This window comes from Oryzias melastigma, linkage group LG15, assembly GCF_002922805.2.
Source record: "Oryzias melastigma strain HK-1 linkage group LG15, ASM292280v2, whole genome shotgun sequence".
NCBI classification, from domain to species: domain Eukaryota; kingdom Metazoa; phylum Chordata; class Actinopteri; order Beloniformes; family Adrianichthyidae; genus Oryzias; species Oryzias melastigma.
The window spans coordinates 17639086-17665622 of NC_050526.1; the positions used below are offsets into that span (position 1 = coordinate 17639086).

Sequence of the window (26537 nt, forward strand, 5' to 3'; positions counted from 1 at the left end):
GTTTGAAGCTAAAATATTCCTTGAACATTGTATTTTGGTTCAATAAGAAGTTTGATTGATCACTGGATTTCACTTAATATCCCACTGGAGTCCCGTCTCAACCATCACATTCGATGTAAAACATCTGCTAAGGCCCCCGTACTGTGTTTAAGGAGATTGGACTTCTCTTAATACAATCTGGTTCACTCTGATGAGAACTTTTTTTTAAAAACTTTATTCTCACTCTTAAAGGTACCTACACTTTGTAAATCAAAGAATGCATTATATAGAGAAACACATAAAGATATGTATTGAAATAAAATCACTTTCGAGTGGCTGCCCCACTCTACCACATCCACCCTCCATCACTGAGCTCACTTCCCTTCAACCCTCTTACTGCCCATAATGCATCACTTCTCCAGCTGTTTACCTAGACTCTGCATTCATGTCTTCAACAGCAGAAATCAGAGAACAGAAGTGACACAACAGCCTGGTTGTAACCCCTCTACAGACGACTCCATACACCTCGGCGGATCTCTCTGTCATGCATCGTGCATCATAATCTCTTTCTACAAGAGGGTTGATACGAGCCAGCTGCCCCCCCGGGGCCCGCACTCCAGCAGCCCCGCCACCGCTGGAGGGCCCTTCAGGAGAGGAGAGTGGAGGTGAGGAGATGAGGTGTTACAGAATCACAAAGACAATCCTGAACAGAAGTTATGAAAACCAGCTGCCCTCTCTGTCCTCACCCTTCTCCAGCTGTACACATCAAAGCTGTCCTGGGGAGTTACATGGATATTTCGGAGTTATTTATCTCCACGTGTTTGCCAGACACTCATTACTCATCCTTTTGTTGCAAACCTTCCAGCCAAAACTGCATTAGTAACCCTTTACTTCTACTTTTCATCAGCATACAACAACTCATGATGAGAGAGAAAGAAAGATGATATCATGTTATTAACAAATTCACCAGAAAAAGCACAGAGAGATGAGTGTAGAGCTGGTACCATACCCCTTAACCCTAACTTGGTATCAGATTCACATTCATTCATCACACAGAGAGATGAGTGTAGAGCTGGTACTGGAATACTTTGCTTTTAGCTTTAGGTAAAACCTAGAATTATTTTGGTTATACAAACAAGAAACAACAGAAGTCAGTGTTAAAAGACAATGAATAATACCATAGATGTTAAATATTTACATGTATTTATGAACTAAAATAGTATGATTACAGTAATGGAGTATTTTGGATGCAAATGAACTACTTTATCTAACTATGTGTGTGTATATATACATATGTATGGATATATGCGCAATGGGATACTTTAATTTAAACAATAATGTATCTAAAAACAGTTTTACAAAAATTTCAGTGAATCTCTGATTTGAAGACCATAAATAAACAAAAGAAAATAGTCAACTATAAATCTGGGTTCACATAAGATGTTTTTCACTTTTAAATACTCAACGTAAATTTCTACATTTAAATTATGTGAACAGGAATTAAACTCTAACACTTATCTTGATTTGATCACAGAACCTCGTTTTTTCAGGTTTGGCCCTTAAGGCCTCCATCACTCCGGTCAATGAAAACAACACCAGCTGCGTTTTCATTGAGTACAAATAAACTTGCCTGATGGAAACACAACAATTTTGAAAAATAAAAAAATAGAAAAAAATAAATTGCTTTTAAATTGTTTTTGCGGTTGTAGGAGTTGGTTGTTGAGACTTTTCAAAATTTTGCCAAATTGCAATAGAAACAGTTTTTTTTTCCAATTAATTGAGTCATGTGACCAACAATACGACAAGACGCCCCACAGGATCACAGCTCATCAAAAGTTGAGCACATCATGTGGAATTGTTGTTACGAGACTTGTGTTACTTCGTTTTTAGTTGGAGTGAGTACTGAACCAAAACTCTATACCACATACTGCCAGTATCAGTATAGAGTTGCAGTTCTTGTCATTATTATATAAAATACATTTTACCATTTTATTACAATAAAAGACGTAATAATATTCAGCTAGAGTTCTTTTTCTAAGTCATACTCCAGAAAAAAGTGAAAAATTGTTTTGGTACAGTCTTGGGATATATCGCGATATGTATCGTGAGAAACGTATCGGGATATGTATCGTATAGCCAGGCTCTTGCCAATACACATCCCTAATTTAAAATAATTCCAGTGGATTCTGAATTGGAGAAAAGCAGCATTATGCTGATATGGAACACTCTACAGTAGCTAATGCAATTAGCATAAATCAGCTGATCCTGTCGTGGAAAAAGGGTCAGAATTAGCTGATTCACATTGATCACATGAACGTTAAGAGTTACAGTATGTCGAAGAGAGTGGTGTTTAGTCATCTCTGGTGTTTAAGAGTTAAATAGATTTTAAAAATAAGAGTCTGGTCATAGGCACATCGAGGGTCTTGCAAATCCATGAAACTTGATTTAAAAAAAAAATGTAATGAACCAAAAAGAAGAAGAATTTGGTTTGGCAACCCAAAAAGCAAAGAAAACGATACATGAATTTTGAATTTTATAAAATGATTGTTGATAGACATTAAAGTAAAGAAAGTATAGTGAGATGTTACAAACACCAAAGCCTCCCATCACAAGCCGGTCCATGCTGGTGGAAGGAAGGATCTGTAAACATCACTATGTGGTTGTCCAACCATCGAGCATGCCACCAACGCGCCAAGCAACAACAGAAATCTCCTGAAGAGGATGTGCGGTTACACACTGATTGGATGGTCGCAGGTCATGCCCCAAAAACCACAGACCTGCTGGAAAGAGGAAATCAATGGCAGAACTTCTCCTGAATGATGCGAGCAGACGATTGCTCTGCTGTCAGGATAGGAACACTCGCACTGAGGTGTGCTGGAAATGCAGAACAGATGGGAGGCTGTAGCCTGCAGGAGTCGGTCGAGTGACAACAACCCAGGAGGAGCCACAAAGTCTTATTTCACCCAAAAAAACAAACAAAAACATGAGATTGTAATGATGTGATCGATTCTATTATTATAAATAAATACAAATGAACTTTTCCAGCATTAAAAAAACACAAAGATAAGGAGATTTTCTTTCCAGAATCTAAAAATAGTTTGTAACTTTTGACAGAGGTTCACATGGCGTCCTTTCAAAATAAAAGACACATAGAATCACCTCCATGCAGCAAATGTAGTAGTAGATAGTGTGATGTCAGCAGTGGTTTGAAAAACTTTTATTTTACCATTAGTGGTGAATCTCAGCCAGAAATGTTTAAATCTATTTAACTAAATTTAAATGAGGGCTAATCAAGCGTCCTTTTCCATATTTATCGAACCATGAGAAGCACTTAAAGTCCTTTAATTTGTTCAAATAATAGAAAATGTTTTTTTATAATTTTTATTTCCTTAGATGATTAAATTAAGGCTCGCCATGAACATTTTTTATAGAAGATTATGTAATGTGGTTTTAGGATGTGGACACTCTTTCTTTAAGAAATGTTTTAAGAAAAAAAATGACCTTTTATATGGATAGAGGGACAAAAAAGGCAGAAAAAGTGCAGATTTTTCCTTTTTTTTTCTCCAAGGACGGAGCTGTCACCCCCTTTGAACAGCATCCCTGTACCCAAAGCCACGACTGTCCTCTATGATTAATTTCTAAACATTTAGAATTAACCATGACGTCATCCATACGTCACCAAGTCTCTGATTGGATAAAACCTGGTTTAACCTTCGTTGCGTGTTCAGCAGATGCGTGATTTGTATGTAGAGCCAAAAAAAGTTCATGAAAACCTGCATAGCTTCGTATAAACGTGAAAGTTCTGAACGCGGAAGCCCCAAACGTGCATTTACACGTTAGTCTTTTCATTGGAAGTAGTTGCTTGAACACATCTGGTGGTTTTGAATCCTGATCTGTGAGCAGCAGGTTTGAATTCAAGCTGTTTCTGCTTAAGTTAATGATCCATGAGGGGGGAAGTTCATGGTTTGGGTCGCTGTGTGGTCCTCTGACTCGCCTTTTGTTTAAGTTTGTTTCACTAGATTTAAAGCCAGTACATATAATTCTGCTTTAGTGTGTCATGTTTGAGTTCAACTTTCTTTTTCTAGCTGCAGAACTTTACATGTGTCCATCTGTTTGTGGTTCACTAAATTTGGGGTTTTATGCAGAAATAATACAGGACAAAATAAAGTTCCAGGACACGTAAATTTGGTTAAACACCACACATCCACTGCATCACGAGTGTTTGATAAGGAAGGAACACATTACAACTTCACGCTGCATCAATCTGACAAAACCACCAAGAATCCTGACGTTATCTCCTCCGGTTTCACTCTCAAACCTCTTAAATGCAAATTGCTGCTTCACCAGCGCAGCATAAGTCAACAACAGACAGTGCTGATGAATTCACAAACAGAAACTCCTCCAAACACAAGTGTGTGTTTCCCAAGATGAAGCCCTGATTTCTCCTTCCGTTTTGTTTACTTCAGTGTTTGTTGTTTGTTTGTTCTGACCTGGAGTAGCTCCTCTTGGTTGCCACCCACCTCCAGCTCTACGGCAACCGAAGCAAAGGGACGACTGGCCATCTGTTGGCGTTCTCTCATCAGCTGCTGCAGAGAGACACAAAATAAAATGAATTTAACATAAAAAGCTGAATATATATTTAGAATTAAGGACACATTGTTGGTAAATATAACTGGATCATCTTCTGATTTTTTTTTTATCTTTTACCAAAAAAACAATGTATTTATATGCTTGTTTTATACGGAGAGACCTGTTTTAAGTGAGGATGAGGAGGAATTAAGGGGGAACTATCAGAGTACACATGGTGGTAAATTCACGGGAGGAAGACACAGAATAGAACCAGCAGATGGTGGAGGAGGCAGAGGGCAGCATCTTTTATTCATGTGGAAATGAATGGAAGACCCTCATCAGAACGACCACATTCAAATAAACAACAAATTACAGACATCTCCTCTTTCGCAGAGCCGAGGCCGGAAAAGTAACAAATCTTTAGGAAAATCTGTTGAAGAGCTACTTCAGTCCTTTTGTTAGCTCATTTGAAAGTCTTCCTAGTGATGTTTTAATTTTGATTATGGTGATTTTAGCCAAAACAAATTAAAAAAAAGTTATTTTCTAGGACATAGTTTCTGCAGAGCGGCAGGAATTGTGGATGGCGCAGATACACAAATACACAAATCACAAATACAACCTGTTTCAAAAATATATATCAGTAAAAACCTCAGAAACACATTTTAATCTTAATTTTATTTATTTATGTCCTCCATTGTCAGGAAAAATGTACACAAATTTATTAAAAACACCAAAAATACATTATTATTTTTGAAAATATGGGGGAAGAAAACTAAAAGTTTGTAAAAAAAGTGTAGAGTGACAGCAGTGTCAGAAAAAATGAGATTCATAAAGTAAATAAAAGGGTATTTTCTATAGAGACCGCATTAGGAATAATGTCAGGAATAAAATGCATGGAAACAGAAGCAATAAACAAGTTATAAGTTATGTAAAAGACAGAAGGATTTTGTAACCTGCGGCGCCCCAGTCATTCTATAATTAGTGGTTTCAGTCACATTCATGAGCTGAATTTATCAACGATTATCCTTCAGGCAAATTACATTTTTACATTGGGACGGACGTTAACGTGGTAACACATGCGATTCATTTTTAAAAATTAACATGTTAATATTTAAGAACACAATTAATAACTTCGCTTCAGATCAGATGATCAGGCTTCCAATCTGTGAGTTCATTTCTGATAATGCTCACTTCTTGGTGCATTATCCCACTTGTATGGTCACTTACAAAAGAAATAAATATTCAACTAATTATTAGTTCTTTATTCTTGTTATTTTTTCGGTTTTTCCTCATAAGACTTTAAATACGTGGTCCAGGATGTTGTCACGGTAACAGACAGCGTGTGACCTCGAAAAGAAACCAGCGCAGTGATACAGAACATCAGGGCTATGTGACCGGAACTACTTTTTACACCCAGCAGCCAATCAGAACCGAGCATTCATCTGGACCATTGTATAAGTTTAAATGTTTCTTATGACTGTAGGTCGTCACCTTCGACATAAAAGTTTTACTTATCTCACTTTCATGTGTTTTGTGCTCACAAATGACACTTCTTTGACATTTTGAGTTAACACTTGATAAAATGAAAAATTCAGACAATAAAAGTGAAGGAAAGATTTTCTCTCTGATTTAAATTTGCTCAAAATCTGCATATTTTTATATTAAAAAAATGACCTAACATTCAAATTAATCAGATTAATCATAACTCAAAAGTGTAATTAATCTGTTTGTTTTTTAATCGATTGACACTATTATTTAGGACACATTTCACTTAATATAAAAAAGGAATAGATGCAAATCAATTAAAAAAAAAGCTTATATAACTTGAAATAACTGTTTTACTCTTCATATTAACATTAAAGTTATTGTTTTCATACAATTTTTTCTTGTATATTTATTCAAAGTAATTATTAAAATATGACAAAAATCTTTTAAAAATCTATTTATTTTTTTAAATGTATATATATATGCCTTCTTCTCCTCTTTAATATGTTAGCATTTCCTTCTACACATGTAAAGTGGATTCCTTGATGATCATCTGTGCTTTAGATTTTATATTTACAAAATACATGTAAAGTTTCTGAAAATGAAATTAGGATCTATTCTTAAATGAATGTTTCTGCTGTCTCGATTTTTTAAAAGTATATTTAAATTTGTTTGACATTTAGGAAGCATTTCCATCTTTGTGTAAGAATAATAACTAAAAACCACGAGATGGTTAAATGAATGTTTAAATCTATGATTGGTACTGGTGAGGTTTATCAAGCAGATCAGCTGAATAAATGAATTAATGACAAAAAACAACTGAATATGGAGAAGATTGTTAGTCATTGAGTATGTTTTAATATGAAATCATAGAAAAAAAACAGTAAAAACAATAAATGGAATGAGACGAAAGGCTAAAATAACCACCTGGAAATGGCGCTCATGTATTTATGCGCCGCCTCGTTCTCGACTGAAAGCTGCACGCTGACATTAACGGGCTGTCAGGTGTTGAGGCGGCGCGCCGCCGGCTGCTCTCCTGCCGGTGTCAGGCTCTTTAAGCATGGATGAATACTACACCTGTAGCTACGTGGGTGCAGTCAGGCAGCTGGAGCTCGCTCTGCGCACGCCGCCGTACGGCTAATGTGATGTTTTCTCTGGTGGGATGTCACTATCTTGCTATCACTGGTTAGATGAGCGCCGGCGCTGGCGAGCATCGCTGTGAGCCTCCTGCTGATGTCAGTCCTGGTTTTGAGGACGCAGCCGAAGCTTGGAGGTCCGGACGGCGAACGCATCCTTTCAAAGAATTCTCATTTCTAAGGTTATCGTGGCTGGAAGCATCAATGGAAGCATCAATGGAAGCATCAATGGAAGCATCAATGGAAGCATCAATGGAAGCATCAAAGGAGAAATGCTTCAAATGATTTTGTATTAATGTTTGGATTTCAACATTTCAGGATTTTCCTTTTGATTTACATCAAAACCATTTTAGTTTTTTTCTGTTTTTTGAGTCTTGTTTTAATCTCTGTATTTGGAACATTTCTTTACATAAAATGTTGATAATTTGTAGAACAATCAGAAACTGCACTAGAAAAGAAAAAAATGATGTAGAGAGATATTTTATTTAAACTTTAAAGATCAGTTGAAAACAGTTTTAGGTTTACAAAGATGACCTGGAAGAAAAATGCATCCATCAGTCTATGAATCCATCCATCCATCCAACAATCCATCCATCCATCAGTCTATCAATTCACTTATCGATGTATCATCCATCCATCCGTCCGTCCGTTCTTCCATCCATCCATCAGTCTATGAATCCATTCATCCATAAATCCATCAGTCTATGAATCCATCCATCCAGCCATCCAACCAACATTTACTCCATCCATCCGTCTATCAATTCACTTATCGATGTATCATCCATCCATCCATCCATCCATCTGTTCCTTCATCCATCCATTCTTCCATTCTCCGTCCATTCTTCCATCCATCCATCCATCCATCCATTCTTCCATCCGTTCCTCCATCCATCTATTTTCTGAATCCATGTAAAGTAAACTCTGAGGATTTTTCTAGACCAATGTTGTTTATTTAAGGATCAGAACAGTCACTTTTTTCTGGTCAAAGTAAACAAAACAGAATTTTTAGCATCTTATTGATGTTATAAACTCAGACAAATAAAATAAAATAAAAGTGACCTGTAGCTTGAGTCTGTGATGTGATGATGATCCTGGACAACCAAACTCAACCTTCCTCTTTTTGTTGTTGACGAGTGTGCACGTGTCTGTGCTCATCCACGAGCAGCTTTCTGTCATGTTGTATGAGCCTTTCTTTTAGATGTTTATCTCCTAAAGCCACTTCTCCCACACACATGTGGGGAAAAGAACAGGTCAAGGTCAGGGCAGGAGGGAATTTATTCTTCGACTGTCAAATATTTGAGTTAGAATCTACAAATGTGTGTGTGCTGGACCGGTAGCTGAGGCCGTTTTTTTTGGAAAAACATCTTATAAATTAGAAAGACTGCTTGTTGCTCTGTTTAAATGGTGCCAAATTTAAAAAGGTTGTGAGGTCTTAATTTAGGCATGTCCCAAGTCCGGCCTGTGGGCCAAATGCAGCCGACGTTAAAACTTCCATAAAGAAAACTGTCAAAAGATCAATAACCAACACTTGTTGCAACCCTTTATGGTTCGTTTTTAAAATGTCGACAGTAAATTAAAAAGAAAACATTGATAACAAAGACCACTGCTTTCAGAACAAGTGGAAATGTGAGTATTTTTTCAGCGAAATACAAAACATTTGAGTCTAATATGCTGAGATACTTTACAGGAGTTTAATTTAAAGAGGAAGGCTACAAGACATGTTAACTACAACAAGCTAACTGAAAAAAGAGATGCATAGTGTAGATTCGAATTTCACAGTCATTTTAAGTAAAAATTATTAAAGTACTTTTTACTAAAGTACACAACTCCAATAAGATAGTATTCATTCTTCTATTGTGTTTCTTTAGTTTATTTATTGCTATTTTAGTTTGTGTCAACTTCTGTAGACTTTTTGACACGTAAAAACTTTTCTGCAATTTCTGTCGAACCTACAGCACGTTCAGGATGTTCCTGCTCGCTCTTTCGGTTATCCAATATTTTAGGGTTTTGAAGATTTTACGCAATTTATCAGATTTTTAGGCGCAGTTGAAAAGGATATTTATACAGTCTTAGTATCAATACTATCATCCATCCATCCATTTTCCTGACCGCTTTGTCCCTTTCGGGGTCGCGGGGGTGCCGGAGCCTATCCTGGCTACTGACGGGCGAAGGCGGGGTTCACCCTGGACAGGTCGCCAGTCTGTCACAGGGCCTCAATCACACACACATTCACTCTCAGTCACACCTAGGGGCAATTTAGAGTCACCAATGAACCTATGAAGCATGTTTTTGGACGGTGGGAGGAAGCCGGAGTCCCCGGTGAAAACCCACGCATGCACGGGGAGAACATGCAAACTCCACACAGAAAGGTCCCAGCCGGGAGTCGAACCGGGGCCTTCTCGCTGTGAGGCAAGAGCGCTAACCATTGCGCCACCGTGCAGCCCTTCAATACTATCATGTTCATACATGTACTTTTGCTATTAATACATTTTACAGTTTTTGTTTTTCTTTTTGCTAAATTCTTTGTGCACTTGTTGCAAATTCTGCAGGTTTGGTATAAAGATTTTCGTCACTTTCATGACACTCATGCTTGTACCTTTGGCATTTATACATTTTACACCTTTTAAATGTATTTGTGCACTTTCAGTAAATTATGCAAGTATCAAAACAAACAGCATGTTCAGGATATTCCTGTCTGCTCTTTGCTTTTTATATTTTCTTTGTTTTGTAAAGATTTTGTCCAATTTATGCAAATTTGAATTGAAAATGAATGGAAAAATATTTAGAATCGTTTAAAAACTTTGCACACTTTTAAAAGGTATGCAATCTTTTTATCAATACGTTCACCACCTTCAGGACATTCATTATGTTACTTTTGGTATTCATGATTTTTATTTATTTTATTTTAACGCAGTTTTGCAATTTTTCAAGAATTTCTTCAAGTTCTTTGAGCACTTTGTTCAAATTATGAAAGTTTGGTATAAAAACGTTCAACGTGTTCAGGATATTCCTACTTCTTCTTTTGGTTATTTTATATTCTACTTTTTTTTTTAAAAGATTTTACGCAATTAATGCAATTTTCAGGCCATATTGAAAATGAATATTTCAAATCCTTGTAAAACTTATGCAATATTGCTATCAAAATATTCAACAAGTTCAGGACATTCATGCTTGTACTTTGGGTTTTGATACTTTTTATACATTTTACATTCTGCTATTTGTTTTATTCTTCAAATTCTTTGTGTTCTTTTAAAACTTTTGTAATGTTGCCATCAAGACGTTCAGGAAATCATTTAGAAAATTCAAGGAAATTGGTTCAGCCAATTCAGCAAAAAGTATTCATACTAGCATTATTGCAGGTAATGTAACTTTTCTAGCTTGTTTCTAAAGTTGTGAGGGTTCACAGAAGCTGATTGGCTGGTCCAGATTCAAACCACACTAAACAGCCTCTGCATTAACAGGTGCGTTTGTCAATCACCGACACAGACCGAACATCAAAATAGTTTTCATGTAAAATGTTGCGTGACGGCGCCCTCTGGGATCAGGCGACCTGCTCAGGGTGTACCCCACCGTCGCCCATAGAGGACGGGACAGGCTCCAGCAGCCCCGTGACCCCGAAAGGGTGATCTGTGGTTAAGAACGTGGAGGATTGAAACTGGTTATTATCCCTGAAATGTCACGTTTAAGAAATGAATTATGGTAAAAAATTGCGATGCTTAATGTAAATCCTTTGAACATTGTATATAAGTCAGCGAAGAGTCGCCATTGTTTTGACCTCGTCTTTTCTTTGTTTTTGGAATTTTTTAATATGTTTTCAATTTTAATCGTAATTTTTTGGCAGTAAAAAATGACATTTACAAATAAGAATTGAGTTTTTTGCACATTTTAAGGTTTGTGTTGGAACTTTGTGTAATTTCATATTTAAAAATTGAGGGAAAAAAGGGATTAAACTAAAAAATGATTTCAAACAATGTCACAAAAATCTGTTTAAAGGTCAATTATCAAAGGAAATTGCAAAATAGTAAAAAAGGACTACAAAAGGAAATGCATGTATTTATCTTGGCATCACAGAGTCTCCTTTTGTGCATCCTAATCCTCAAGTGGGTAACAAGGGCAAAATGGCGACCATCTTCTCCGTTTGTCTGTAAATCCGCCATAAAATGGCTAATTAACTTCAGTGTCCCATCAACAAGCGACCGCGCCGGACGCCATGAGGTGGATGACAAAACAGGCCGAGACAGAGACGCAACTCCTGGATTTATACGTTTACTTCTAAGAAAATGTTTCTCCCGATGGCTAAAATTCAAGGTGAATCACGGGAGGACACGCAATTATCATCGGCTGCCAAAATCTCTTTACGCCTCTCCTCAAACATGCTTGTGTTTATTTACCCTGAAGGGAAGGCATGACATCTAAAACAGGCATTTATCCATCTGGCCAGCTGTGTTAGGACAGACAAACGCACAAACAGCCTAAAGAAAGAGGAGCGAGCAGCAACAATGAAGCCAATCACACGCTGAATTATGCTCCGGAGGACGGTGGACAGCAGCACCTGCGAGCTCAAACTGCAGGTCCTGTGAGATGGATCGGAAATATCTGTGTAATGTGGCGTTTGCTGATGTTGGAAACATTCCTGTGCAAATGAGAAGTTTCACAACAGAACAAGTGGCTTCTACCTGCAATTAACCAGCACTTCAGCTCAGCTAGTGGCTGACACAACAAAATGTACGAAACAGCAAAAATACATCGTTTATGTGTCTAAATGACCACTATAATGACCCACTACATCCAATCATCCACAGAAACGTCTTTGGAATTAAGATGCTTTTCAAACCCTTTGATGAAACCTGTAAAAAAGGGGAGAAGTTTGGCGAACAATGTTTGTCTAAGATGAGTGTTCAGGCTGTCCACTGTCTCGAATTTGATCTACAAATGGTAAAACTGAGTGATTAATGTTTAATTATCAACAATGTTTGTGTTCTTTCAATACAGAAACCAGTAAAAAAAATTAACAGCAAAAAAAACTTGTTATTCTCTTCATAATGTTCTGAAAATTAGCAAAACTTTTCCCGACAAAAGCCTTTTTTTAGATTTCCTGGAGGCAGCCATTTTGAAATGAGCGGGAAAAGCCCTTCTAGTGGAATCATGAACACAAATCACATCATTTATACCGGAAAATTTTGATCATGCGAATGAGATGTGGTCTCAGAAACAGAGGTATCAAATCTATTAGAATTATAAAGGGTTATTATGTAATCCAAGAACGGCCCATATTGCTGTTTTTGTCTGTATAAACACGAGAATACAGGTTTTTTCTTGACAACAAGACAGTAAATGTCGTGACGAGATAAAGAAAATAGAATCCACAGCAAAACAAAGAAGTATATCAGAGTAAATGCTAAACACCAGAAGAGCTGATCAATTTATAATTAATGACTTTAATCATGGAGATCCTGCTGATGCTGTCAGTCATAAATAACTTCCTATTCAGTCATGGACACTTGAGGAGAAAGTTGGTCCGGCCACAGCTGCAGCCGTCTGCGCAGCTGTGGCCGGCTGCAGGTCAGTGCATTTCATCAGGTGAAGGGACCAGGACATTTACATGTTTCAGAACATGTTTTTTATGTCTACAAGCAGATATACAGTGATCACAAATTTTTTTTTTTCTTGTGATAATGAGATAATAGGTGTCATTATCACAGGAAAACAGGAAACAAGCTACGGAGGTCTTCTGTGGCTTCTGTATCAATGTCAGTATCATGACATTACAAAAGTAGTTATCTCATAATATCGACATTTATGTCGTTATCACAATAAAACTTTTTTTTTCATGAGAATGACATCCAGTATCTCATATTTGTAATCTGATTGTAAATGTATTTATTGTGAGAAATCGTAAAAAACCAAACAAAAGAAACATATGACACTCTTAGCGTCCTTAATCACGACATAAGGAAAATCGTCATCTCTTAATAACAAAATCTATTATCTTGTTGTTAAGAGAAAACAAGAGTTTTTTTTCATGGTTATTACAGGAAAACACAAAAAAGTTAAGAAGGTCTTTTGTTGCTTCCGTAATAAGAAATCAATGTCAAAATCATGACACAACAAACTGTGTTATTTCATCATATCGACACTTACTATGTCGTTATCACAAGAAAACTATTTTTATCTCATGAGAACGACATCCACAATCTCATATTTGTAATCTGATAGTAAATGCTGTTATCGCAAAACAACTGTAAAAAAAAAAAATATATATATATATATACATACAAAGGTACGCCACTCTCAGCTTTTATAATCACTACAAAACAATGTCATTATCACGACATAGCAAAGCTTGTTCCCTTATAATGACAATATCTACTATCTTGTAATTATGAGAAATTCAGTGTTTTTTTTCTTGTGGTAACGACATCGACTATCTCGTAGGTTGACCTTTTGCAGCTTCCGTAATCACGAGAACACAATCTCAAAATATTAACATCAACTGTCATTATTACTAGAAAAAATAGTTATCTTGTAAGAACAACATCCACTGTTTTAAATCTGATGGTAAATGTTGTTTTTGTGAGATAATCAAAACAAAGATACACAGATCTCAGCTTCCATTATCACGACATTATCGAGACATAATGAATTTTGTCATCTCATGATAACATCTACTATCTTGTTATTATGAGAAAACAAGTGTGTTCTTTTTGTCTTGTGGTAACGAGATAGTAGATGTCGTTATGACAAGAACACAGGAAAAAAGCTACGTAGGTAAAAAAAAAGTCAATACTATGACATAACAGAATTAGTTATCTCATATCGACATCTTCTATTTCATTAATCTAATAGAAAATGTCGTTATCGTGAGATAACTGGAAAAAAAAACGAACAAACAAAAAAAAAAAAACAAGACAGCACCTTTTGGCTTCTGTCACCCAAAGAAAATTATGCCATTATCACAGCAAAACGAAGCCTTTTTATTAATAGAAAACAAGAGTTTTTTTTCTTCTGATAATGAGATAGTAGATTTCATTATCAGGAAAAAACGGTCAAAAAATAAGGCAAGTTAGGTGTGAGAGAGAGTACGATAAACCTGACCGTCATCTTCAGTCAACAGAAACCGACCGTAACAGCCAGCATCAGCGCTGAAGTTCACGTCTCTGTGGAGATAATCCGATCAAATGTTTGAAACCACAGGTGGCCATTTCACCACGAACGTTGTTTTACTACAGAGTCACGATGGTGACATTAAACATGCACATTTGTCAAAAAAAAGGAAACTTTATTGGTTTTACAACAGAACAACAGGGATAAAAATGATTAACAGCAAAGCAAAGATCAAGTATAATTAAAAAAATCAAGTTAACTGGATGAAAATTGCTAATAAAGCAACACATTAGTCATTCCACATTACTGATTCTGCTTCCAGAGGAGATATAAACACCAGAATCAACAGCCATGCTCCTTCAATCTATCTATATCCCGACTAGATGGTTTAATCAATTCTGCAGAGGGCTACTGGTTAAGTCTGACTGATGTTTTAATCAGAGGCGAAAGAGAAACCAGCCTTTCCGGACAAGGTGTAATAATTCTTACCGGACAAGTTTTATTATTTGCAAAGGCCTGTTTCGGGCTAGAGGAAATGCATTAGAAGTTATGTTATGGCTATGATCCTGTAACAGTCTTATGAAGAGACAAAACACTCGGACAAAACGCAACGACACTTCGCCGTTCTGTCACCACGGGAAATCGCGTTCAATTATGGTTTATGGTATTCTTTTAATATCATATGTTCTTGAAAATTAAAAAAAAGAATCTACATATTCTTTAAGCATCAAATTGCTTATAAATATTGTGATTGGAATGACCTATCTTTATTGTAATTGCATACTTTTCTATAAGCAAACATCTGGTTTCCAGGTCTAAATTGTGATCTTAGTTACATTTTAAATCCAAAGTGATGACTGTCACGTCTCCAGGTGTCCCGCGACAGCTGAGATCTGGAGACGTGGTTTAGCTCGTGACTCCAACATAAATGCAAACGTATAACAAGTGATGAGAAGGCTGAGTTTGACTGTCCATTTTACAGTTCAGTAAAAGAGTCATTTATTATCTGGTCAAGCGTTGTGTCGTTATTTTTCAGTGTCGCCGGGACAGGTCCATTTATCCCAAAGACGTTAAAAATTCCAGTGATATTCTGGGATCAAAGGTAGATCAGACGGTACATGGAGACACGACGGTCTTTAGAATAAACTAAACAATATATTCATGTTATTCAATGAGAAATTAACAGATTGTTATGATGGTAAAGTAAAAAGGGAAATTAATTTACATAGAAGTTTTAATTCCATTTAACTCTCAGCTGATTATTGTTTTTATTTGTAGTTTTCTGAATTACTGTGTTATTACTCAGTAATAACAGTGTTGTTGGTACACTGTAAAAACAAACCTTGTAGAAATAAGTCAAAAGTTGTTGAAGTTTGAAAAAAATTCTTAAATTAGAAAACAAAACTGTCAATAAGATTGAAAATAATGTTGTACAGAGAATTCTTATTTTGAGAAGGAAAATTGAAGTCGCTAAGACATTTTTTTTCTTAAAGAAAAAATATTTTGCTTTTAAAAAACGTTATTGATAATTTCTTACCAAAGAAAAATTAGGAAAGTTTTTCTTGAAAGAAGGGTGTTTTTAGTCTTTTAGGAGTGATTCAGTTTTTAAGTTTTGTTATGCTCACTGTAGAATAGGATATAATTTGGTAGAACCGTTTTTACTTTGAGATTTTGTTTTCTGCAGTGTATTGTTTTGCTCATTTTAGAATAGAATAGAATTCTTTTGACTTTCTCCAAATCCGGTTTTTGTATTCTGGTCCTCATTAGTAATTTCCCCCTAGACTCGTGCAGGTGTTTCTATTGGGGACGTAACATATGGGGGCTCGTCCGGGATCTGTTAATCCCTCATCTTTTTGTATTTATCCCCTAGACTTAAGTAAGTGTGCCTGTTGGGGATGTAACAGTATTGTTGTGCTAACGTCAGAATAGAGTAGAACAGTATTGCTTTTACTTAAAGATGTAGTTTTTACAGTGTATTAATGTTTCATTTTAGAATAAAATATAAATATTTTTTTTTACTTTCTAAAGATTTAGTTTTTGCAGTGCTTTGTTATGCTCATATTTTGAGTAGAATAGAATTTTTTTCCACTTTCTCACGCTCCAGTTTTGGTTATGTATTTTGACATGCTCAAATTTAGAACAAAATATGATATAATATAATCCTTATTCTTTCTTACGATTTTGTTTTTACAGTGTACTGTTGTGGTCATTTTAGATTAGAATAGGACTTTACATCAGTAGAGTTCTTTTTACTTGAAGATTTAGTTTTTGCAGCGTATTGATGTGCTAACTATAGAATAGTACAGAACAGAATTGTTTTTACTTCAAGTTCATTTTTAATGCATTACTTTTTTTTAGAATAAAATAGAATTCTTGTTTGCTTTCTTAAAATGCATTTCTAGTAATGTATTGTTTTGCCCAATTCAGGATAGAATAAAATAGAATAGAATAGAGTAGAATTTATTTCTCCAGATTTAATTTTTACAGTGCATTGTTATGCTCATTTTAGAATAGAAAGGAAAAGAATAGAACTGAATTACTTCGATTTAGTTTATGTGGTGTATTATTGTTGTGCTCATCTTAGTACTATAACAAATTATGTACAAAAAACTTCTGTGAGTTTTCATTTGAGGTTTCATACAATTCTAAACCATTCCATTCTTATTTTAAGGGTGTCAGATTTGACACCATTGTTTGTGAATTTCTTATTCCGAGTGTAAGCATTGCCACAAAGCAAAACCATGAAAAAAATAATTTTTGGTAAATTTTTGTTGGTTGTATCTTTACATTGTGCAGTGATTGAGGGGTTAAAAAGACCCACAGCAGTTATTTAAAACTCTTACAAGGGTCATCTTTAGTATTAGGATGTTAACCACAAATACACCAAAACTCTATGGTCAAGATTATCAATTAAAAGCTTTGACTTTGAATTCGGTCTCCAAGATTATAATAGATACGTCTGTCTACAGGTGGTTTGTTATATTTAATTCAAACTTGTTGACTGGAGAATTCCTGGTTTCCATATTGATGAGTGGATGCAGCTGTTCCACGCCGCTGCTGACATGTTCATACATGCCGCCGCAGGAATAAGGTCAGCGGCTGTAAATCTCCACTCCGCTCTTTGAAGCATGTTTTAGATCCTTGTACGAAGGACTTTTACACTATGATTCGACACAGATGATTATACAGGAGGTGATAAATAAAAACAAGAGCCAAAACGGAGGATTGGGCGAAACATAAGCACACAAACCAAGCATTTAGATACCATGAAAGATGTCTAGAGAATAAAAATACGTCTATAAACGAGCACTTTTATTCAGTCGTGATTAACATGATAAATATTCAGTTATGCCTTCATTATGAGGCTTTGAAGCGAAATACGGTGACAGGAGACAGAAAGGGCTTCCTGCTTTGCCTCTCAGTACCGATGGAGAAAAAAAAAGTGATATTAGCCGCTGAAAGAGGAATTAATCTGTGCAGATGGATGGTGTCTGCGAAGATACTGCTGGTCTGATTGTTTGATACAATGCAGCTGCAGCACAAAGGATGCACACGTGGGTGCACTGGCAGATTTACATCACAAAAAACACTTGATGAAACAGACAAAATATGTGGATGCAAACAGGTGTGAGAAAAGACAGACACACACATCCTTCCCCTCAGATTTATACGCCAGGCGAGGCGCAAAGGAGAGGTGATAACAAATCTCATTTCCGGCATGTTTGCCAAGTTTCCAGAAAGCATTTGTCTCCCGGCTGGATACGGAGAATGGGATATGAGTCGAGTAAACAGCGGCCGCGATATCCCCGTCTGGAAGAACCCAACACTTTAGACGAGCCTCCGTCGAGTAGAAATCAGACAAACACTCGAGGAACTCGTCATCTGTTCTCAAGGAGACTTTTGCAGTGTGGTGGTTGTTGAACCAATGCAGTCAAAAGTCTCTGCTCTCAGATAACGTACAGCTTTTACAAAGAAGAAGGTTCTTTTTTCAGGTTCTAGTTCAGAGGTCGGCGACCTTCAACAGTAAAAGAGCCGTTTGAGCTCGTTTTCTACTGATCGAAACCTAGAAGGAGCCGTAGAGTTTTACTTTAGTCTTTAAGAAATCTGGATTTGCACTCATGACCTTCATTTTTTAAATAATAAATAAGAATTATGTTAATTTTTTTGCATGAACAAAATCAAAAATATAAAAAGAACCTAGCATTTCTCAAAATATAATTTTCTTATTTTTTTATGGTTGACAGAAGCTCAAATAACTTGTTTTGAAAATAAAAGACGCTCAGTGCCAAACAGGATCATCTCAGTGGACCTAGTAACTAATGTTGTGTACCATAATATGTGCTTTTAACTCAAAAATGATCAAACTTTTTACCAAAGTTTTGCTTTGCATATAAAATCTGCATCTGTGCAAACAAGACGTCTTCAGGTTAACAGGATGTAAAAACCTACATAGTTTATCATCTATGTGAACCTCAGACATCAGTTTATACATTTAACTCATCTAAATTAAAATACTAATCAAGTAATCCTTACTTTTAACAAATGCTATTTTATTTATTTATTTATTTTCTCCTCTTTGTCCAGTCTTAAACAGCTGGGTTTGGTTATTTTAGTTTGTGGTTGGTAGTCTTAGGTTGCTGGCTTTGTTTATTTGTTTTCTTTAGGTAGTTTTGGTTCGAGGGAGCTCTGATGTCGGTCGACACGGCTGGGTCAGCAGTGACCGATTTTATGTTTGGTCGAGGAGCCTCCATGGAGAGATAAAAGATCCACATGTGGATCTGGAGCCGCAGGTTGCTGACTCCTGCTATAGGCAAGGACTAGTGCTTAGGTAAGGATGTGGTCTTGGTAAACTCTGCTGCGTCCCGGGCGTCGAATATCTGAACTTTGGCAAAGAATTCCCGTTGGGTCAATCAATCATGAACTCAGCTCTAGCCTGGAACGTGGTGATGATGCCATCCATCATGGAGGACAAGCGTATTGTTGGCGATTGTGCTCCTTACTAACTTTATGATACTTTTCTTATTTGTATCAAGACAATAATACAAAAACTCCCTATTTTTATCCTCCTCAGTCTAATGAGGAAGTCGACGTCAAACGGGGTCAGAAATAGATGGAGATCAGATGAAGCTCCTGAATGATCTCATGGACCCGGACATGGAGATGCTTTTGTAGAGCTCCTTCAAATGAGCAACCAGATCTCTCAACATCATCCATGTCTTTCAATCATTGTAGATGGATATACAGTCAATGGAGTGGTGACACTAAAAACTTTTGAGAATAGCTCCTCCCACACACACCAGGAGCATCTAGCTATCTTATGAACACATTCTGAACACGTTTTTTATGGACAAACATCAAAAGAAAGATGGTGGACACAAATCTGACACCTGATGCTGCGAACGCTGCAGGAGTCGAGTCAGGACTTCAGATCGGGTCGTTTGTACGGTCAGTTACAAGTTTACACAACATCTATACTTTCCTTGTTCCCATTGCAAACAGGGTTGTAAAAGGGAATCTGATTGCTAATCTCTTTGACATACATCCTGTCATGTGCCATAATAAATCCTTATCGATCTGGAAAGCTAATTAGGGAAAGCCAGTGAGACACATGGAGGCAGAAAAAAGACTTATAGATTGAAAAGCTTGTAGCTTTGAATGCGAACAAAGCCGTGAAATATGAGTAGGTCTGTTCACAACTGACTGTCAATTTGTGTTAACGCCTTGACTGGAAAATGAAGGAAAAAGAGAGCAAATATGACTCAAAGACTGGGAAAAAATACAAATATTTCTGATCAAAAAGAAGAGAAATGAACTAAACTGTTTATGTTTTGTTGCAAAAAGCAAAACACAAAAGTAATTATTTCTTAAACTGTAAACCATCATTTAGGTTATATAAAATGAGGTTTTGATCACATCTACAGATTTAGAGGAGCAATTTTTTAGTTTAAGCTGTTAAAAAACAACTATTAATGCTTAACTTAAACCCACTGTTATTTATTTAAGTTGGACGAGTCAAACCAGAAAAAAAGGATGATGGCATCTTTGGCTTATGACTTATAATACATCACAGAAGCTACTTTCACACCGCCCTCGGCAATGCGTTCCAGCGGCACCTTCCTATGAAAAGTCTATGTAAACGTGTGACAGTGCATTTTCAGCTTCTGCGTTTAAAACTCCCACGTTCACGTGTAGCTATGTATGGATGTATTCAGACTGGAAAAAAGATTTGTTCCGGATCGAGTCGGCGTAACTTGGTCTGGATCGAGTCCTAAACGTTGTGTTTGGTCTGAATTCAGACTAGAGTCTACCGGAGATTTCTGTTCTGGACCAAAGCTGGTAAACTAAACCACCTGACCAATCACATCTAACTGTAGGTGAAGAACATGCGCTGGCAAACAGGAGAAAAAGTAGTAGAAGAAATAGTTCCTCCCTGCTTGTCCAGTGTGAAAACCACGGGCATGTTCAAGAACCAGCGTATCACACGTTCTTGAACACGAGTCACATGCTCAATGTTGAAAAGTTATCTGCAACATCATCACACCAAGAACATGCTTTTGATGCTTTTCTTAAAATACGGCTAATTTTTAAATAATACTTCTAGATGTCACCCCCCAGCATGTGTCATCAAATACAAACACACCTTTCCAGTCAGAAACAGATCTATGCAGATGTTTCAGAGTTTCCCTCCGTTCTTCAAAGAAAGTCAGCGCTCCGTTGAGCGCCGCAGTGACCCTGCCCACTAAATCAGCAGCTGCTGACAGAGGCCGAGAGACAATGACACAGATGGGAGAAAGAGAGAGAACGGTGAAATGAAACAGGGGGCCTTTTCAGAGGTCGTCCATTACACATGATCACATTAGCTCTCATCATTGGCCAGCCAGGACAGCCATCATCCATCCCCATTTCCACTGGCCAGCATGCACACATTCCAACAGAATGAAAAGATCAGTAGGTTGTGTATGTGTGCTGTTTTTTCAACCTTTAAGTTTTCAAATGAGTGCTAGATGCTCAACATAAAAATATAAGAACCACTAAGTGGGTTTGGACTTTTTTAAGCATCAGTAGGAAACCAGCATTTCTGCTAAGCATTAGAGTTCAAAATGACCAGTCTGATTAGATTGAAGATGTTTTGAAACAATGCTTAAACACAAAGATTGATTATTTTTATCACTTTAATTCATAATGAACTATTAAGGCTAAGGCAGAATGTTTAGTTTCATTTGTTCCTTTGGGATGTTTTTCTGTTTTATTTTCTCTTCTGCTGCAGTGGGAGTTTTTCTGTCTTTCCTTGTTTTTCTCCCCTTCTATTTGCAGACTGGTGCCCAAATTGTTTAGCGCACCTGATTGGATGCACACAAATTCACTTTGGTTTTAGCTTTCATTTAGAAATCAAGGAAATTTTGGAGCTGAAGTATTTCGATCCATAGTTGCATCAATAGGCATCGCAGTTATTAATGAATGCACTTTAGTTTAGACAATTCCAAAAAGGCCATTTTGTCAGAACTATATTTTCTTATTGGCCACCAGAGAGAAAAGAAAAAAAAATTCTATGACAAGATTCATCATTTACAAGCAATTTGGCAAAAATAAGAAACGGCTGTAAATTGGAATAAAGCCTCCAGCAGAAACCAACTTATTGTTATAAGACAAGAGAGAAAAGTTGGTCATTATGATGATGACTTCTGAAAAAGAGCAGAAAGAACTACAGTTCTATAGAGAGAAAAATATGAGGAAAAACTCTTCCAACAACAATCGCCAAAGGTTAAGTCCTAAAAACTAAACGTCATCCAAAGTAATACAAACTACAAAAAAAGATATTTATAGTTTTACATTACATTCACACCAGGTTTAGCAATGTGCGTTCAAGCTACCATTTCTATTAAAAAGTCATTGTTAGTGCCCATACCGTTTCCGTGTTGATGCGTCACTATATGCAGGTTTTTGCCACAGTTTTTGGGCTCAACGTAAAAAAACCAAAGCCACCAAACGTGCTTTGAAAATTAAACCAGTTGAACTTTGACAGATCAGGGACTCAGATTTAATACTGATGTAATTCACGGTAGTACCAACCATTTGAAAACGGATCATGGAGGAGAAGTTAAACCTGCGGTTTGTAAAATTGGCCAGATTTGCACCACTTCTACATTTTGATGCATGCGCTAGAATTGTCAGTGTGTATCGGGTATTTCAACACATTCTCATCCAAAACATATTGACGTTTGGTTAAGGACTCCTCCATGACGTTTTGGGTGTTTTTTGATGTGCTGGGTGTTTGTGAAGTCAAGGGTTTGCAACCCTTGGGACGCGGTACTGTGTGTGGTACCAGATTCAGTACTGGATGCCCACTGGTCCTCGGGACACGTCCAAAACCGGTACCCTGACCTTGATCTGTTACTGGTTCGCATCCGGTACTGCGTCTGGTAACGGTTCACGTCCGGTACCATGTCCGGTACCATGTCCGGTACCATGTCCGGTACCGTTCAGGTCTGGTGCCGCATCTGGTCCGGTGTCGGGTTTGGGTACTGGTGTCTTGGCGCCATGGTACTGAACCGGTTCTGGTTTGTGGCCCGGAGGTTGGAGGACCCATGATTGAATGGGAACACCCAGTACGTCATAAAACAATGAGTTGGAGACACCCAACACGGCAAAAAGTGATGCTGAGAGATCCTTAGGCAAACGTCAACATGTGACGACTTGGGAGCGAGGATGTGTTGGATATTTGGTACACGTTCAAGAACACACGGAATGCTTGATGTGTCAAATGCCCGATTTTTACCCAGCATTACTGATATTGATGTTGTCTACCTTTCCAAGAAGTAAGGTACATAAGTCAGGATTGCAACAAATCTTGATTTGAGTCCATGGAATGTTCAGAAATTAGACTGACTGAAAGTCAGGTTCTCTGTTGGGCAAACATGGAGTTTGACACTTTAAGACATGCTGGACCTGAGGCATTGGTTTTTCTCTTTGTGTAAGAAATAATGTGGAATTTCTTTGTGGTTTCATAAGGACAGCAAAGAAAACAAGTTGGAATGAAAGAGACAATCGCATCCACCAAGTTTCACCAGATCTCTGGTATTTTGGATCAACTGAAAGCTTTTCAGAGAAGTTTTGGAACACCGAGGTTCTAGGTTCCAGTGGTTCAGCCAGCTTCTCCGCCACAAGGCTTCATTGTCCCCCTTTGCAGAGCAAAGCTAAGCAGAGCTTCCCCTTGTGGTGGAATTGCATATTGCGGCCATTTCTTTCAGCAATCCTAACTTGCCACAGGAATGGGCTAGAAACTGGATTTTTTTCCACAACGTCCTTATATTTTTTTCTCTTCACGACTGAACCGGATGAAACCATCTGGCGGGCCGGATGCGGCCCGTGGTCCGTATGTTTGCCATTCCTGTCCTAGACAGACCACCAGAAGCAAAACTGGGTTCAGTTTTTTGCTGAAGGTCACTTCGACTCAAAGCGGTAATCAAACCAATGATCTTCTAATCAAAAGGTGACTACTCTTCTCCTGCCACAGCAATACTTTCCAGATACACATTTACAAACACATGTTGTAGATGATACAACCTGTAAAACAGACATTTAAAGATAGTTCAGAGGATATAGCACCGCAGTATTTTTTTCTATTTGATAAAAAAAAATTTATCTTCCTATTGTTTATCTTTTGCAGTCAACATTTTAAAAGTCGGCTGTTCTTCATTTAATGGAACAATAACTGTGTGGCTATAAAAGAAAATTATGGTTGACAGATGGTTGACAGGGACATGTTTTATTTATCCAAAAAGTGTTTATGCCTACAACTGAAAGGTGTTTCCTATTATCGCCTTGACAGATGATTTACTTGACTTGCAGAACTTTTTGAAGACCCTCACAGACAACCCTCCCCTCAGGTTGGAAATCCCGCCCTGTACCAGCCGTCCACAGCGTGAGAGCCAGCTGCTAACACACCGCCCTTCTCTCTTCCGTCGTTTCTCCTTCCTCTCTCACACAGTCCTTGGGTTTCTGTGGGAATGGTGTTTATCCCGTCCATTTAGCCCATTTAGCCATGTGTCCCATTAACATCAACTTCCCATCTGTCTGTTTGTCCCCTAGAGGAGTGTCAGTGTGTGCGTTTGAGTATGTGCTCAATTTGCCGTGCATGTGACTCTTTTTGGGTTCATCTTGCACGAGTGAGTGAAGTAAGTAGCTTTGATCGCGGCCCATTCCGTGCACAAACTAATCAAATGTCAGATTAACTTCCATCAATTCCCACCTGTGCGAGCCATGTTTGGGATGATGGTTATCTGTGACCTCTCCAGTTGGCTGGCTGCCACCCATCCCACCAACCAATTAAACTCCACAGCTGATAGGCCAGCTGACTGCCACTTCCTGCCCTGCGTCCAATTAAACTGCATCCAGGAAGCGACCTCAGCTGGGATACGGTTGGCTGATGATGTCGGCCCAGAGGTTAAGGAGTGTGCCGCTAAATTTTTCTTAATGCGATAACAACTAGACAAGCAAAGCTTTTCTTAATGGGATCATGGCGGATTCCCATCGCAGTAATGTGAAGAGATGTTTAATCATTCTGGATCTAATCTGCTGTCAAAGATGGTTTGATTCACAATGGAAAACTTCATGGTACATGTATTGAGATTAGCAACAATCAACACAATCGTCTCTGTGGAAGATATGGAGACGGATTTTGCTGCTAGAGGTGAAGGTGCAGCCAGTGTAGTAAAGTAAATTTGGGTAACACAACCGGGAGAAGCGATGTGTTGATACTTATATCGTGTGTGAAACAATGTAACCTGTTGGTCATCTTCTAAAATGGTAAATAGTAAATGGTGTAAACGTGTAAAAAGCATTTTTTTAACTTCCTTGAAGGCACTTTTCAGTCTACAGTTTGGACAAAATACCAATACTATTGCGATATGTCAACCAAAACCCATGTCATCAATTTTTACCGGACCGATACATTTTTAGCCTTAACGGTTTGCTAATGGTTTTGGCGTAATGGTGCAGCAACAATGTGGACACATCGTGCACTAATACACCCCAGCCCGTCTTTCCTCGCTGCAAAAAATGTGGTTGTAAGGGTTGTTCTAAAAAACAGAAAAGGTTTTGTGAAAAAAAAGATATGTTTGTTTAAAAATTAGCGATATATCATACATTAACAAGGTAATATGTAGATTACTGCTATGTTTGCCCTATCGTGATACTATCGGTATTATGAATCGTATCACGAGTTTTCCTGACATTCCCATACCATTTATTGATGACAGTGGAGACACAAAGGTTACTGGTCACTCTCAAGTCACCATCATGCCTTCAACAAGGTTCAGCATCCTATGATCCTCTTACATTGAATGTCGGCTTTTTGAATTACTTGATGCTCTTTTGTTCTATCATGTCAAATGCACACATCATAACATTTCATAACATACACATCTCAAGGTTCAGAACTGCCCCTGCCTAAAATGTCCTTTTTGGCCCAATCACCAGCTTACATAGATCACTGCTATATACAGTTCAGCTCACTTTATTATTAAACACTGATAAGGTTTTCAGCCAGTTTACTGAGCATGACCACTTCCTTTCTGTAACAAGACTGCATCAACTTTCAGGTCGTATAGATTCCTAGTGTTAATTATAGGGAAAACCTCAATGCAGTAAACCTGCTGCTGTTGTTAGGAAGTATCTCTAGTTTTAGCACCTCTGGCTGCTTTCTTCACATCTGTTTTAAGGATGGTCTGGAATGTCTGGTATCTCCGGTTTTCAAAGAACCCAAAAAGGCTCGTGGTCTTCTCCTGCACTTTACCGTTCACTATACTGAATTTGAACCTCCATGTTGTCATACAGAGGACAACATGCCATCGTCAGGTCCATTTCTTTTTGTCTTCACAAACCACCATCACCTGGTGTCATGATGGTCAGTTACAAAATTTTTTTAATTCTACTCTCATTTATAAGTTGTAAAAGTAAGACTATTATGTGAGTCTTTCAAGATAATTTAAAATCTAAAATTGTCTGGGATGTTATAGAAACAGATTTTCTCATGAACAAGAAGAAATCTCGCATCTTTCACTGACAGCTGATGAATGTGTGAATGTCTTATGCAAATTTTGAATATTTATGTTATTCCTCAATATTTGTAGCTTTCAGACCTTTAAAAGTTTAAGAATTTTGTAAGAATTTCAAGTTATTTTTTTATTTTAACTCCAGTGAATAACGAGGGAACACTGCGTACAAGTTTAGGGGCTTTAGCTAACAAATGTCATAAATTAAATA

General features: G+C 37.4%; 1 protein-coding gene across 1 annotated transcript in view; it reads right to left on the reverse strand.

The window, feature by feature from the left end:
* Window positions 1–26537, reverse strand: part of atrnl1a (attractin-like 1a) — a gene marked incomplete in the record, with an annotated part of 314489 nt that overhangs the window by 56338 nt on the left and 231614 nt on the right. The window contains 1 exon segment of the mRNA XM_024297455.2: window positions 4470–4565. Coding sequence (XP_024153223.1) covers window positions 4470–4565 — 96 coding nt within the window.